Source organism: Filicampus tigris, chromosome 1 (genome assembly GCF_054856515.1).
Source record: "Filicampus tigris isolate MCC_2025a chromosome 1, RoL_Ftig_1.0, whole genome shotgun sequence".
Lineage (NCBI taxonomy): Eukaryota > Metazoa > Chordata > Actinopteri > Syngnathiformes > Syngnathidae > Filicampus > Filicampus tigris.
The window spans coordinates 32,042,529-32,059,723 of record NC_141217.1 but is presented as its reverse complement, the minus strand read 5'-3'; the positions used below and the strand labels follow the sequence as shown (position 1 = coordinate 32,059,723).

At 41.5% G+C, this 17,195-nt stretch overlaps 1 protein-coding gene across 6 annotated transcripts in view; it reads left to right on the top strand.

Annotated features, from left to right (window-relative positions):
* Positions 1-17,195, top strand: part of fam120c (family with sequence similarity 120 member C) — a 35,462-nt gene that overhangs the window by 15,705 nt on the left and 2,562 nt on the right. For 4 of the 6 annotated variants that reach the window (XM_086032977.1, XM_086032985.1, XM_086032944.1 and 1 more), the window contains 12 exons: positions 572-700; positions 2,842-2,944; positions 9,514-9,587; positions 10,912-11,186; positions 11,813-11,975; positions 12,048-12,131; positions 12,228-12,429; positions 13,565-13,814; positions 15,533-15,647; positions 15,728-15,937; positions 16,039-16,276; positions 16,395-16,530. In XM_086032977.1, the coding sequence (XP_085889103.1) occupies positions 572-700; positions 2,842-2,944; positions 9,514-9,587; positions 10,912-11,186; positions 11,813-11,975; positions 12,048-12,131; positions 12,228-12,429; positions 13,565-13,814; positions 15,533-15,647; positions 15,728-15,937; positions 16,039-16,276; positions 16,395-16,530 (1,979 nt within the window). The remainder of the gene's footprint in view (positions 1-571; positions 701-2,841; positions 2,945-9,513; positions 9,588-10,911; positions 11,187-11,812; positions 11,976-12,047; positions 12,132-12,227; positions 12,430-13,564; positions 13,815-15,532; positions 15,648-15,727; positions 15,938-16,038; positions 16,277-16,394; positions 16,531-17,195) is intronic. The other 2 variants (XM_086032952.1, XM_086032970.1) reach the window with 1 other exon arrangement.

Genomic DNA, 17,195 nt, shown 5'->3' with positions numbered 1-17,195 from the left:
TAAGCACATTCTCAAAGCTGTTTGTCGATGCAAATTGTATGTAATCCCGTCGCGAGAATAGCTCAACTCACGTTCAGTTTGACCGCAGTATATCTCGTATCCTCTTTTAGCAAAAGTTTCATGCGTCAACAACGCACCGACCTCTGTATTTCCGTGTTAATTCAAATAACATGCCTGACTGCTGGCTGAATGTGCGTAGTTGAAAGTTCCACGGAACTTCCGTCTCGTGATGAAAGCTATTTTGAGGTGATTAGAGTAGAATTTTGTCAAGAATATTTTTTTCATAATCTTTCATGGAAGAAAGCAAAGTGTAACTCCCCCGTCCAAAAATATTTTCCCCCTCAATACTGTATTGACTTTTCCTAAAATCCAAGTTTCAAACACAAAGCCCCCCCCCCCAAAAAAAACCCAAACAAATCACACTGGTGGTGTTAATCCTTAAAATACTCACCGAATTAAGGTGTGGCAGGCTATGCTGATGTCTCTCGTGGCACCATGCCTTCATTTTTCACAACATTTTGCTTCATTTCCATAGCATTCAAACGGCCTTGTTGCACTGTTGCCATTGCAGGTGCGAGCCCATCAGTTGGTGCTGCCGCCCTGTGAAGTGGTGATCAAGGCTGTGTCAGAGTACGTCTCCTCCATCAAAGACCTTGGCAACCTGGACGCCATCGCCAGAGATGTCTTCAAACAGTCGCCGGTGGGTCACGTTCATAAAAATACTTGAAGAATCCGTATTGCATCATTGAAAATATTCGGTGGACCAAAGCACCAAACAGTCCCGTATCATGTGAACGTCTTGATTACTGTTGCTTCAATTGCCATTGCAGGTCCTGCGTATATTTTGTACATTTAGTTACTGATGTATTATAATGCCTCGGGGGGGGGAATTCAATTAACACTCTGCTGGAGATACATCTTTGTGTTGCAGTCAGTGTTGCCAAATTAGCACCTTTGGTGCAATATTCAGCAACTTTTAACCAACATTCTGTAGCATCTATTTTTCAAAATAAGTATCTAGCAAGTGTAATTCCTGCTAAGAAACATAGCATGGGTGGAAACGTTTTCACGTTGTCCGTCCACTATGGCAAAAAAGGGTCCCAGTGGAAGGAAATCACAAGGTCAATGGGGCGAAAGATGCGGTGCTCATCTATACATAGTGCAAAAGCAATCATTCATCCACTTCCAACAATCCCATTAAGACATCCACTAATTGAAACATGGCATTCTGATTAATATTGCGCTTTTGTAATATGAGTTAAGCAGCAAAATCCACCCGTTTTTATCCATCTCTGGCCATTTTGTCACGTCTGTCAACTGAAAATGACATCACAACTGCTCAGGTAACGACCAATCACGGCTCAGCTTCGGAAAACAGGTCAGCCGTAATTGGCCGCTTCCTGAGCCCTGAGCAGTTGTGATGTTATTTTCAGTCGACAGAAGTGACAAAATGGCCACCCCCAGAGATGGATAAAAATGGGTGGATTAACCCATTAAAGCCTAAAACGCCTGGCTCTACAGCTCCCCAAAACCTAAGGTCGTCTTTGTAATTAGCCTTGAAAACATGAAGCTTTCACAGAAATTCAACACTTACAAAATGATTAATATCTCAGCCCCTGTAGCAGATAGAAACATCATTCTCAAAGAATTTGAGACCTTAGAAATGTGGCTTTCACACAGGCCAGAGTTTATTCATCTTTACTGTTTCAATTCAAAATGTAAAAATAAAGTGTCAGTGCAAGAGAAGCACTATTTTTTTTAAAAATCGAGTGGTGATGACCATCATCTATTCTGTTACAAAGACGTCGATATTGTCATTGTCTACAAACATATACCTTAACCATATATCACGTTCGACTGGTTCTACTGGTTAAAAGTCCACAAGCGCGTCGTCTATATCACTGTCGTTACTCATTTCAGAGGTCCCGCGATCGAAGCCGTCCGCCATTATGACTCGAAAGAATTCCAGAACATTCTGCGTGGGCTCACGACACCGTCACGTGTATATTGTGATATATTTCATTGGTTAAGAGACCGAGAATTGGATCAAAAAAAGAAAATGACGAATGTACTTTCCAGGCTTTATGGTTAGAAAGACACAACAGTGCTCCCTGCTCTAGTGGTCGAAAAGTGGTTATGCGCTCCCGGCCTTAATGGGTTAACTCTTATTCCGCAAATGCAATATTTATCAGAATGCCTTGTTTCAATTAGTGGGCTTGCATAGAACATATTCTTGAATCTTCTTTGGGTTGACATCTAAAATGTTAATGTTTTAGGGGTCGTGTTTACATGATTTTTTTTCCCTAGCAGAAGTATTTTACTCTTAACTCCTGTCAAGAAAAAATATTTATCTCTATTACTGTGAAAGTTTCTGCTGTAGTAAAAAAATTGCTGTTAAAAAAAATACACAATTTCAATGCTTGTTTAGAGAGGGATGGATTAAAATTGGAATTGGGAATTTTATGAGGAAACAAATTTGAGATTTTATTTGAAGTTCATATAGGCCAGCCCTGGTTCCTAACAATCTTCGGTCCCACTCGGCTGGATGATAGATGGCCGCTGTCACAGCGTTTGTGGTTGTTGACGTCAGAGGTTTGACGTTTGTGGCCAGCGCTCACACTTGGCAGAGCAACGGCGTCATATTTTTACCGACCTTCCTACTTCCTGTTCCTCCCGCCCGTTGGCTCAAACAAGTAATCTGATGATACGAGTCAAATAGTTTCTTCTGCAAACTTCATGCAAAGGCTTACACAAATGTGTATTTACAGCAGATAACCATCAAGGTTATTATGCTGAGCATTAGAAAACAAATGGTGAACACGGTTCTCTGTCTCCTTCCAGTCTCGCATGGAGGACAAGGTGGATCGCTTCAAGAAAGCTGTGGAGTATTTCTCAGCGGCCTCCAAACCGCGATCGCCTAACATGGGGCCTCCTGCTTTCATTTGTGAGTCAAACTGATCAGGTTGATTGATTGATGGCTTGAAGTCAGAATCACAACTGTTGCATCCTTATAGTTTAGTCGGGCTGGGTGATTTAAGTCATCGCGATTAGAGGTGTGTGATGTGGACAAAAATCTACATTGCGGTACAGGTAATTTTATATCCCGTTAACAATAGATATCCCGCTATGTAGTATTTTTCCTTAAAATTAAATGTTCATGGAAACATTCTGGGATTATCAGCATTTATTTATAAAATGCATATTTTATATAGACCATACAATAAAAGGAAAAAAAAAATCATAAAAATAAAACAAATATGCAGTGTCCAAATAAATGCCAATGAAAATATCTGCTTGTATAACCACTTTTCAATGAATGCCGTTAAGTGCAAAGAATTGAAATAAATACAACATAGTGCTTCAAGTAACACGGAAGTAAGCCTATTAGCCTATAGCCTATACCATTTATCCAGTAAACTTCTAATAAATGAACTGAGTCAAAGTTTGCGTTTTAGGAACACAAGAGGCAGCTTGTTCTAAGGGCCTGATTTCAGAGCAATGTGTAAAAGGAGTACATACTGTAGATAAGAAGCAAATAAAAATATAGTCATGTGGATTAATTGTTTCCAAGTAGATAGACGGATACCATGTTGGCTCTGTGTGCTGAGCTGTAACTGAATTGAAAAAAGTAATCCCGATCGGCAATAGCATATTAGGATCTCGCAGAGCGATGACGGCTTGCAAGTGTTTGTGAACGCAGCAAATGTTTTTTTGATCAGGGTTCGTTAAAGGTTGCAAAGACGTTCACTCAATGTTCGGAAACAGTTTAATGGTTGCAAATCGTTTTTCCTATCATGGAAAAATCACGAATATGTTCAATTCAGTTAGATACCACCTTTAGAAAAGGAAAAGAAACTCCAGAATTCCCTATTTAGCAACTCTCATTGATGTTGAGTATGTACACATAGTCATAAATGTAAAAAAATAAAATAAAAAAGACACACTATATATATGAGCGCTATGTCGTATTAGGGGTAAAGCCGAAAGATCGTTTGATCGTCTAAATGGCACATCCTAAATAGTTTAGCTCTATGCAAAGCAGCTGGCGCGTATACCCGACAAACGAATCACAGCACGCACAGTGCACCGTATGTGACGTTCCCCGCCTCCCTGTTTCTTTGTATAGCGGGGAGCTTTAGCGGAAAGTCACAACGAAGCAGAGTTGGTCCCGAAAATAAACTCCACATCCAGAGTGTCGATTTGGTTTGGCTTTTCCTCGGAGGAGACGGCACAAACCAGTTGTTTGCAAAGTTTGCAGAGAGTCGGTTCGGACGTTAGCGCCGACAGCCAAAGCAAACTGAGATCAGAGGTAGCCGGAGGCAGCCGCTAGCTCCAAGCTAACGCAACCCACAGGAACACAGCTATTTAACAAGAGCACTCCATATGAAAAAACAAGCAAGCAGTGTAAAGACGTAACTGAGGCAGTGATTTATTACCTTGCTGAAGACGTGACTCCCATTAAAACAGTGGAAAACGATGGCTTTAAAAGACTCTTCAAAGTACTAGACCTGCGTTACGAGCTGTGTTTTTATGTTTACATTGTTACCTTTTATCTTTACATTCACTGCACATTTTGATAAAAATTGACACAATTCAACTTAAAACCTGTTCAGAAAGCTTAGCTGGCTTAAAATGTCATTTTTGCTTTTAGAGTTTTATACACATTTTAAATATGTTTTATGATTAACATGAGTAAAATGGTCAGAAATGTGCAAATTAGTCTTAAAAAAACAATGTAAAAAAAAAAGAGTCATGATAAAAACGTGATTGTGATTTTATTTTTTAAAAATCTGATCTGATATTTTTGCCAGATCGCCCACCCCTATGTCATATAATAGACATTTTATATCGTATCTGGTATATAACGTTACATCACAACTCTGATCGCGATAAATTGCAGATCAATTAAGGTGATCAGCTGTGAACTTATTTAACTTGATCGGGCGTGGCAGAAATGTCTGACAGCAGCCAATCGGCCGACCTTTTCCTGCTCTACTTTACTTTCATTTGCAAGTTGCAGTAGCAAACAGAGAGTAATTGTAAAATGTAATCAATGACCGAACGTGCAGCTGGGGCCAGCAAAATAGATGCCATGACTTGTCGTCACCCCTCGAAGACGAGACAGTTCTTCATAACAAACATGTTGAACAGCCTGCATCTGCACACGTACAATTAGCAGTTTCATCCGCCACTAACTAGCCATGCAGCCACAGGAACAAAGCAGCTCTGTCACTTTGTCACTGGCGGATGCCCGTTTTGCTGACAAATGATGAATGACGGGAAACTTAGAACAACGGACAGACCTAGCATCAACTGAAGCTGGTTTTTGTCCGTCAATGGAATCGTCACTAACTGGGTCAGTACCGACAGAGCGTCTGTTCCGCTGACGACTGGAGACTTATGGTTGTTCGTGTGTGAATATACTCCGGGGTTGCTTCGAGTGGGCTGCATTGACTATGGGCTCATCTCGTTCCTCTAATTACACGTTCCAAGGTCCTCACTCCTCTGTTTACATACTAGAACCTCCCACCGGAAATCCATCGAGGAGGTAGAAATGATTGGGGTAACGGGTAATGAGATGACGTCATTTGGTGGAGAAATCTGCTAAAGATAAGATCACATTATTGATGCATGTCACAAATGCACCGTCTGCGTGTCAGAATGACTATCACCACAAATGTCCACTTTATGCTTTATGATTCAAGTGGAATTGAATTAGTCAAAAATCAACACTTTGCAGCTGCGCTGGCACTCCTATTACCTTCGAGTGGTTGCCGTGACAACAGAAATCTACGATCTTTGTAGGGAGAGCGAGGGAGAGTCGAGAGTGGTCTGAAAAAGTATCTGAAGCTTTTGGAATGTCTCACATTTCTGCATAAAATCACCATCAAATGTGATCCGATCTTTTTCAAAATCACATGGATGAAAAAAATGTGTCTGCTTGAACTAATAATACACAGACATTTATACGTTTTCATATGTTTTCATATTTTTAATGATGTTTGCATGCAAACAATGACAGAAGGGGGAGGAATACGTAACTTAACAATCGCATTTCATATCTGGTAGATTGCTTCAAGTTTTCTCTGTGTGATTTTGAAAACGATCAGATCACATTTGATGGTGATTTTATGCAGAAATATGTGAAAGAGCAAAAGCTTCAGATACCTTTTAGGCCACTCTACGTACTACTGGGTTACAAGGCATATTTTATTTATTGAATGTTTGAGTCAAAGAGATGATTGTAAATATTTTTTTTCCAGCACCGTTTATTTGTGCTTTAGAATTTTAAAATTCACACAAACATTTAACAGGACATGCTCTTAGACACAAAGTATAATATTAGTAAAACTAATACCATACCATAAATTAATTACGTAATATACCGAAACTTTTTTCAACCCTGCAAGCAGATCAAAACCCTGAAAAACAACACAAAGTGATTCTAGGCATTCTCTTCATCAGTCAAGTCAGTGTCCTGGGCAAAGAGCATAAATGGTCTCCAAACTCTTTCAAACAAGTCCCTTTTCCCTTTCAGCAGATAAGTGATACGTGCTAGTGGGAGAGTCGTCAACAGTTGTTTAGTCCACTGTCCGATGGTTGGTCTCTAGGGCCTCGAAATCGAGTTGCTTAAATTCATCTATAAAATGATGACTTGAAACGTTTTTTTCATTCCAGATGCATAGCACATTTTGAATGTGTAGATCAAATTATGCTTTTGCGCCAAACATCATTGCGTATTACGTTTGTGGATGACTGCAGAACCACACTAGTGCACAGAGACCATCATGGTAGCAATTTTTCAAAAATCTAATCAAAAATCCTGAACTGCAAATCGAAAATCTAATCGAATTGGGGCTTGAATCGTTACGTCCTTAGCGGTCTCCTAACGTTTTTCCAGTGCAACGCAATCAATCTTTTTGCTTGCAATAAACACATCTCAGTGAAAATCTGTTTGCTCTTTGGAAATCTTGTGTGCTTGGGATATTGTCCCAAAATGATGAATGAAGGTTCCAGTGGTAAAGCCTTAGAAATAACATCTTTTACAGCATGTTTTACAACCATCCAAAAACTTTGGATTTCCCTACATTCCCAGAAACAGTGGGAGAGAGTTTGATTGTAAATATTGATTGTAAATACTATCCAATATCTTTAAGTTTTTACAGTTCGAACTGTGGTTCTTTACCGGGGTAGATACACCGCTTGTGCTGCGAATGCGTGTGACATAGTAAGTAGTGGTAGAAGATGATCTGTTGGTCCTAAAACAATGGGGCTGAACTATAATTTAGCCATGATGCTAGTGTGGTTAAAATAAAGTTGACGTGACAAGCTGGCGGTCCTGAAATAGCACTGACGAGCTGTAATTTAGCGATGGCGGAATCGTGGTTAACGTAACGATGACAAACTGTAGCGGTGGTGAAGTGTAATTTAGAGACGACGGAAGCGCATGTAAAATAACGATGGCGGAGTGAAGTATTGATGAATGTAGATTTCGGCTTGAAATAATGACAGACTGACGATGACGGACAGGTGGCCCGGCCGCTGGTGAATGGCGAATGACGGCCCGGCAAAATTGACTGACGTGCTCGCACCTGACCATATGTAGCCTAATAACTTGAAAATTGTAATCGTTACATTTTAAAGCATCTTCATTATTCCTGAGGGGGAAATTTGTTCATTTTGCATCTTGCATACCTTCAAAAATACTCAAGACAATAAACTAGTTGACTGTTATTTTGTTTTGTTTGCATATTTTTCTATGCTTCTTTTTTATTTTTGTTTTAAAAATGTACTTCATATGTTATCATGAACTACTCCCTAGTTTATTCAGTTATCTGTATAGATCAAGAGTCTTTCATCCTTAAATTGCAGCTCTGCATAGCTTGGGATTGAAGTGTCTGATTGAGGTGCATGTTAGTTGTATCATGTCTTTTTATTAAGTCAAAGCTTTTGGCCACTTTCATACGTAGTCCTAAATCGGATATCTATGGGATTTAAAAAAATTTTTTGCAATGCGACCGCAGTCTGAGCCTCCAGGTCACATACATCCGACATTAACGTCAGGAGCCCGAAATGCGCTCTGCGCGGGCGGAGGGATCTGTGCTGAGAGCGACTCTGCAGTTGTTTTTGAGTAACAGTATTGACTTTATATTTGTCTTTAAATTAATCCCACTTGAAACATAAAGTGGACATTTATGGTGATAGTGGTAATTCAGCCACCGCTCGATCGGCTCATTTTTTACACGCGGTTATGACGTGACGTCATCTTTAGTGACGTCTCCATGAAATGAGATCGGAAAAGCCTCACCTCATCATTTCCCCCCAAATACTGTATTTCTATTTCTACCTCCCACTGAATTGCTCCACTGTCGAAATTCCCCTAACGCGCTGCACCACATTTACGTCCGTAAACACGCCGTCGTGTGTGACGACGACCGTCTCTTCTTCTGCATACGCGGGTTACTTTAGGGGCGCAATTATGTTCACACAAGAAAAGAGACCGAGGTCGCACTTATGTAATATGAACGCTTACACGCACACCAAAAAATATTTTTCTTAAGAAGTCAGTTTACAGTCCTGCGGAAAGATGAAAATGACTTCCCAGCCGTGATTTGCAGATGCCGCATGTGCGCAAAGGTTCAGGAGCATTACAAGTCCCATTAACCAGGTCAAATAAATATTCAGGCAGTTATTTTTCAAATATTTACTTTCATTGTTCAATGAAATTGTGCTCTCTTTTTCCCCACTGTATTTTTAAATTCAAGCGTTTTTGTTTGCCAGATGGATAATTTAAGTTCAGCTTTTTAATTCATTTGAAAGAGACCTTCAACTCTTTTTCGTAAGAGTTCAAAATGTGTATTTTAATAAATAAAGTTTTATTTTCTGAAACATGGATGGACTGCATGGATTTCATAAGTAACACACTGTTGTACAAGTGAGTGAGATGTGTATGTATATATATTCAGTAACAGGGAAATATGTAAAAAAAAAAATGTCATTCACCAGTAGAGGCCAGGGTTGTTGTTTGAAACATGGCATATTGTTGAAAATGTTCACTGAATGTTTAGATTTAAAAATAGGCAAATAAGTAACAGTCGCCGCGCAAATGAGGCAGACACAGTTGTTGCGTATTTCAGTGAGAAATAGAACAATTCCCACTTTTCCTTAAAAGTGTCGGCCCTCGCTGTCAACTTTCCTTTATTTATTCATTCTCGCCATTTTAGAAACTGTCCGGAAAAGGTCACACAAGGTTATGGCGTTGGGCAGAGTGCCGCTTCCTTCTTGTGTGTAAATGTGAAATTGCATTCAGAGTGTATTTTATATGCTTGTCAATGGGGCTACGGGCCAGACGTTATTAATTTTATGACCGAGGCTGCTGCGGGCCAGATAAAATTTGACAGCGGTCCGTATTTGGCCCCCGCGCCGGAGGTTGGACATAACTGAATTAAAAAACAAACACAAAAAAAATACCTTGTATTTGTGTCTATCAATAATAACTGTATGTTCATTCAGTACCTGGGTTTGGGCCCACTCCATTTGGGGGACCATCTGGCCACATGGGACCGATGCATCCAGGAAAAAATCAGGTAGATCTCTTTTTCTTGTTTTGTATGTACCATTTGTGTGTGGTTGTTTTAAGTTTAGCAGAGAGATGTTGCGTGTTTTTTTTTTTTTTAAGCCATTCTGAGGGAATTCTATACCTCAAACCCTAAAATGACAATTTGTCAAAATGTTGTATTTGCTGGGATTAGCCACTTCAATTTGTAGACCAAGATCAGAGGTGTCAAACTCATTTTGTCACGGGCCACGTTGTAGTTAATAATTTCCCTCAGAGGGCTGTTATGACTGTTAAACCATATAAATCTTTGTGTCGTCATATTTCATATAATACAGTACTACAAATTGATGGATACTTTGTTTTGAAATCAGGAGGAGGATAACACTTTACTGTAAAAAGGTGTTTGGTTACAAAAAAATGCTTCAAATGCCTCAGTATTATTTTTTTATTACATTTGACAGTTTAGACTTTTGTCCAACTTTTAGCAAGTATCATGGAAGTTGACACACATGATTGATGTGGGCCTTGAGTTTGGCCCCTGTGAGCTAGATAGTTCCTGAAAATATCCACCAAAAATGAGTGAAAGATTGCGAACAGTGTAATCATTCGTCAGTCCCAATGCTATAATCACTAGCGTTAGCAACGTTTTCCCAAGATGCTGCGTCTGGTTGGAAGGGCCACGTCAACCAGAGTACAATGCACCACAAATTAAAAAAATTGGATAATAGGTTCTAGAGAAATTTAGTTTTTTGTGTCTGGGGAGGAAAAAAATATATTTTCAGGGAATATTTTTGTGTGATATTGCCTATAGGAAAATGTGGTTTTAAAAAATGCCTTTAAATGAGAATAAAACAGTATAACTTAATTTTTCAAAATATCTCCTTGACCCTTTGAGTTCATGTGCTACTTGGGGCAGCCCTTCTCCGATTAACTGACAAGTTGTAGTTAGAAATATCCACCAAAAAAACTCATACAAGTGAAAATAATTCAGAGGGCTTCTTCAAGGTGACTCGTCCAAATTGCTGTAATGTTTCTAACGGCATCTAAAAAACTCCACTTAAATTGTGCAAATGGAACATTATTGGTGTGAAAAGCAGTAGAATAGCACATATATGGCAGTCATCAATTGATTTATTTTTTGTGGATTTATTTGCTTTGGAGGATTTTGGTGGCGCTTGAAGTGCTCGTTTCATATTTTTGAGAAAATTCCACAAAGATAGCGGCCACTTGTCACGTTGCTACTCCCAGCAAATTGAATGTAATTAGCCACATGAAGTGATTTATTAATTTTTTATAATTATTTTTAGTAGCACCTAATGCATTGCGTTCATTCTCTCTGTCCTCTCCATCAGTTCCCTCCTCCCCAGGTGGCCGGCTTCAAACCGCCTTTTGCAAACGCTCCATTTGGACCCGGCTCCGCCCCCCTGTTCCAGAACCCGCCACCGCCATCCCAAGACTGCAACGATTTGCCCACAGGAAAGATGGGCTTTTCGGATTGGTCGGCGCCATATGATTCCTCTCAGGGTGGAGGGCGTTTACCCAATCACCACGCGGGCACGCAGTCGGGTCCTTCTCCGTCGCCTTCCTCGTCATCGGATGGAGACGAACCCAATGACAATAATGCAAAGTAAGGCACGGACAAAAAGGGGGTTTACTGTGGTTTGGACTAAAGCTATCACATTCTGCTGCGATATTTGCATGATGCGCACGTTACCTGAACACAAGGAGAGTTTTGGTTTCACAGTGAGTTTTTGCTCATTCTTAGCCAAAGCAAGGAGATGAGCAAGTCACAAAGTTTCTCTACTCATCATATTCACCAATTTTTCTCCCGTTGTTTTTTTTTATATTATTCACTTTCAATTTTGCTATCACTTTTGATTTACTGTCTGATTTCTAATTCCTATAATCCTCATTCGCAAAGTGCAGTTCCCACATCCATAGCAGCACCGGCCAACTTTTGAACGCCTCAGACGTTGCCATCTGATAGGATTGTTGTCAGCAAGCTTTTGATGTAAAGTTTCGGATTAAAGGATTTGCAACTCTCGAGGAGACTGTTGGAGGTTAATCGTCCACACAGGATACACTTCCGACTTTAGGAGTTTAGACCTCTCCGCGCTGGTTGATGACCCTGTCACACAAATATTGGTTTTCAAAAAAAACAACAAAAAGACAAAGGCAACGGAAACCGTCCTACAAAGAAACTATCTTTGTTCAAGCATACTCACACGGCTCGACCCTCACTTGTTCTCGTAGCCATTTGACAGACAAGTCGTCGCGATGGGAGGATCCTGCCGGAAGGGAGGGCTCGGCCTCCGGAGATGGTTCCCAAGGCAACGGGAGCGGCTCAAGCATTCCGTCACTGCTGTCTATGGCGACTCGCAGTCACATGGACATAACCACGCCCCCCCTGCCTCAGGTCTGTGTTACAAACACTTTTTCAGAGTATGGCACCTGATGGTACTGAGAGAAAACCCCAAAATATTTTTAGGTAAGTGCTGAGGTTCTTCGTGTAGCCGAACACAGACACAGAAGAGGGCTAATGTACCCGCAGATTTACCACATCTTGACCAAGGTAATGTCCTACTGGGCTTGTGGCTTTTTGTGCTATTTGGCCTCATTGGGGTCCTGTTTAACAGCGGGCCCTACTGGCCTTTCTTCTGGCCAACAGGGAGAGATGAAAATGCCAGTTTGTATCGAAGACGAGTGTAACTCTGAGCTGCCTCCTGCCTCTCTGCTGTTCCGTGCCGCCAGACAATATGCTTACGGCGTCCTATTCAGTTTGGCCGAAACGCACCGCCGCCTGGAAAGACTGGCCCTCCGCAAGAGAGCTCCCTTGGAAGGTTGGGGCTGGGATTGTCAAGTATTTGGAGGTGGCGAACAATGTCATATTTTCAAAGTTGTCAAAGGCTATGTTCATACTGTAGGTCAATTCCGATTTTTTTTTTTTTTTTTTGTGTCTATGTGAACAGTACAATTGCGAATAATTTTTATCAAAACGTTTTTTTGGAGGCAGAACTCTTTCATCTTTGGATATAAATCAGATATGTGTACATTGTGACCAATGTCTGTACCCTCAGGTTGCGCTCGACCTATGTCATCAAAAAGCAACGAACGTCAAATTGGTGCGAATGTCACAATTGTTTGACAAAATGGGCGGTGCCAAAAGCAATGGCGGACAACAGTGGTGAAAAGATATCAAATTATTCAGTTAAGAAAATGTTGCACAAAATCCTTCAAATTGCCACCCTGTCATGTCGTGTATTGTGTGTGCGCATGCGGGTCACTTTACGGACGCATTCTGTTCACATCACAAGTCGTATTTGGTTTTGAAATATCACCGACGACAGAAAAAGATCGGGTTCAACAAAAAAAATCTGAATTGACCAGCACGCCTAGCAGTGTGAACGTAGCCAGAGCGTCTTGACTCACAGATGCTTTTTTCTTTGCAGCTGATTTTCCAAGTCTCAATGACAAATTGTCACTAATGAAAACCATTGCAACCATGATTACCATTGCTGATGCCTAAATACATATTTTAATTAATCTTTTTTCTCCATACAGAGATGTATGAATATACTAACTGGATGAACGATTGTGAACATACCGATTTGTCACATGACAAAGTGTGAGGAGAAAATTGCGGTACTTGCCCACGTTGCTCCAACAGGGAATGTATAAGTATAGTATTTGCGGTTTTAGCTGGTTTATAGAATCAAACCACCGTTAAGATGTTACAGGTTTTACAAAAGCAAAAAAATATTAGCACCAGTCACTGATTACTTCTGAACAAAAATCACTTTTTTCCCCGAGTGAAAAAAGACCGACTATTTTTTGGGTCTTGGACAATCAGTCTAGACGCTCTAAAATGGCTACGGGCAATTTGGGCAACTTAGCTGTGAAAACGGCTGGCTGGGGAATGATTTGACTCTTAGTGAAACCATTGCTTGGAAAATGGGACAATTGTAATAAGATCATCCAACAACTGAATCCATTGCAATATTTCAGTTCCTCCAGTGATTGTCAAAGAGTGGAGCAGCGGTAAAGCCAAGTCAGCTCTGACTCCCGAACTTGTCCCGGCTCTATGTTTCCGGGAGTGGACCTGCCCTAACCTCCGCCGCCTGTGGTTGGGTCGCGCCAGCGAGGATCGCTCCAGGAGAACCCGGGCCTTCCTGGCCTGTCTCCGCTCAGACTGCCCGGCCCTCCTCAACCCGGCGCAGGTCCCGCAGCATCTGCTGCTCATGTGCTGCGTGCTCAGGTAGGAAAGACAATTACCGCCGCTGCTAGTTAACATGGAGTGCTTGTGGCTCCCTCTTTGTAACCTTTTGACAAAGTGGTTGTCCAAACTCTGGCATGAGGTCATTCGCGACTCGCTGACTGCTTTTTACCGGCCCGCGGCATGTACCACCAGTAACAATTGACATGGGAAGTCTCGATTGCCTGTTTGAGTGCCACACTCCTAACTACCGCTGCTAAGAGCAATGCGACAAGTGGCTGCCATCTTTGTGGAATTTTCTAAGAACATTGAATGAGCGCTGCAAACGCCACTTAAGTCATCCCTAAGAAATACCTTCATGGAAAACTATTCATTACTACACTACAGGACCTTTTCTACTGCCTACAATGCTCTTCTCTAATAATGTTCCATTTGTGCTATATAAGAATGTTTAGGGCAAGAGACGCCATTTGAAACATCATGTTTATTTTCATTTGGCGATTTGGAGAACTCTTTGTAATTTTGGCCCATACAAGGTTATTGGTGGATATTTTTTTTACCGAAACCTTGTCAGCCAATTGAAGAAGGGCTTCCCTGATTAGCAGACCAAAACCAAAGGGCTCAGGAGACATGTTGAGAAATAATCAAGTGTACTGTTTCATTCAAATTCGAAGGCATTTTTAAGAGGCGATATCACACACACAAAAATGTTCCCGAAATATCCCAAATCGTCCACCCAGCCCCTACCCCAACACACGCACACAAAAAAGTCTAAATTGTTGGTGCGTTGTACTCAGTTTGAAGTGGCCATTCCAAACCGACTCAGCATTTTGACACTCTCGTTTTTACAAAATCTTGTCATTTTCTTACTGGTAATGATAATCGTAATACATTGGTTTTATATTGAGCTTTCTTTGCTTTGCAAAGGTTTTCATGATAACATCCCATTCAATAAGGTAATTCAGTTAGAGCAGCAAATACTGTGAATCATGCTTGTTCATGGCACTTTATGCTCCAGGTCAATGTCAGCTTAGTAAAGCTTGCTCTTGTTTTGGTTCTGAATGTGGAACTATTGTAGTTTGTTACAGGGCTGCTAGCTATCCCAAAATCCAGAAAAAAAACTCTTGACTTTTTGCCTTATCACTGAGGTGTGTTCATTAGTAAAAACATTTAACATATCACTGGCGTTGGGTAGAAGTCGCTTACCTGCAAAATCGTCACTTTTTCAGGAGACCTGAAAAAAGTGCATGTTTAATCAACCATTAACATTGCATAATCAAATAGATTTGAAAAAATATCACCTATACATTACCAATGGTCTAGATTTGTGAAAAAAAAGCATCTTTGCCTACACTGATCGATTGATTTTAGCAAGCTACCGTAAATGAGGGTGAATAAATGAAGTTGAAGAACGTCAATGGCTCTTACACCCTTCAATTTTTCTTAACCAGTTGCCAAACGTGCTGGCAACCATTAATCCAAAAGTACTTTGTAGATTTGTTTACCATATACGCAAACTAGATGGTGATAGCATAATACGTTCACGGCATTGAAAAGCATCATTAGCGGTCAGAGAAAAAAGTAGGAAAAGGCTGTTCACCCGCTCACGGCTCATTCACAACTTGCGCCGCGCGAACATCTGATTTTACTAGCTGTGCTGACATAGCACCCACGCACCATGTGAATAGCATCCTATTGACTGGCTTCTCATTAATCCAGTTAGTCCATCATGTAGACGATGAGCCTTCCTTGTTGGTCAGGTATATGATGCAGTGGCCTGGAGGAAGGATCCTTCAGAGAAATGAGCTGGATGCCTTCTTGGCACAGGCCGTTTCCAACCAGCTCTACGAACCCGACCAGCTACAGGAGCTCAAGGTACAGTGCCTCCCGACCCTCCCTCGCGCAAACATTGTCGCCACGTGCTGCATTTTGCCCGTTTTGTATGAGGCGTTCAGGTGGAGAAGGTGGATGCCCGCGGCGTGCAGCTGGCTGCTCTCTTTATGGCTGGCGTCGACACGGCGCTCTTCATCAACGATGTGTGCGGCCAGCCGCTGCCATGGGAGCACTGCTGCCCCTGGGGCTTCTTTGACGGCAAACTGTTCCAGAGCAAACTGGCCCGCGCCACCCGTGATCGGGCTGCCCTGCTAGATATGTGCGAAGGCCAGGTATGGGCCCGCTCCGCTCCATGCAGAGCAATTCTTCCGCCATAGAATGACTTTGTAGACTGCCGGTGAGAACACGTGTCCATCGTCTTTCTGCTCGGCAGGAGGAGCTGGTATCCAAGGTGGAGAAGATGCGTCAGGCCATACTTGAGGGCATCAATCTGTCTCGTCCTCCTCCTCCGCCTCCTCCTCTTCCGCCCCCTGCCTTCCTGCCGCCTGCCATGGTGCCCCCTTTCTACCCCATGCCGCCCCTCTACCCTCCTCGCCCCATGGGCGGCATGCCTCCTCATCACCCGCATCATCCGCACCACCCTGCCCAGCACAGACCCCGAGCTTTCCCAGGTACGCTCATTCATGAACGTTTCATTGCACTTGGACTAGCTCTACAAACATCATTAGAGGCTATCTCAGTCCTCATTCCTTTATTTACTGATGTTATTTATTGACTACTTTCCCCCAGGCATCCAGTCAATACCCCCTCAGGGAGGAAAGTTGGAGATTGCCGGCATGGTTGTTGGCCAGTGGGCTGGGAACAAACCCATCCGCGGCAGAGGAGGGTTCAACATGCAGGTGGTTTCAGTCGGAGCTGGGAAAGGGTGAGTGATGATGTTTGCTAGAAAGACATGATCGTAAATTGTCAAATCATGCATTCAATTCAAAGCTGACGGCTGACCCGTTTTCTGAATCTGAGCCGTGATTGGTCGTTGTGAGCAGTTGTGATGTCATTTTCAGTTGACACAAGACAAAATGGCCGCCCCCACAGATGGCTAAAAACGAGTGCATTAACACTTATTCCACAAATGCAATATTTATCAGAATGCCGTGTTTCAACTAGTGGGCCTGCTGGGAACCTATTCTTGAAAAAAACATGTTTGGGTTGACTTTAGCTTTAAATAAAAATATAAATGCAGACATTGATCTCATTGTTTAAAAAATGTTGTTCTCAAAATCAGAATTGGCTAATTCTATGTCCTAAAAGGACAGAAGCTATACAGCTGCATATCTGGCCATGAAAACGATCATAACCTGCTCAATACTGCATTAGAGTAAATGTCACACAAAATAAATAAATAAATAAATGGGAACTAGTTTACTTCAATTTACGTGTAGTATATGAATATAAATAATCAAGTGTAGAAGGAAACTGTGTTCACAAGTGTTTAACACTGTTTAAAATGTGATTTTCTTATCAAGCAGATTCTAATATTTTGAATTAATATCATATACATATTTTCTTTTTTGAAGTTCTTTTGTCAATTTT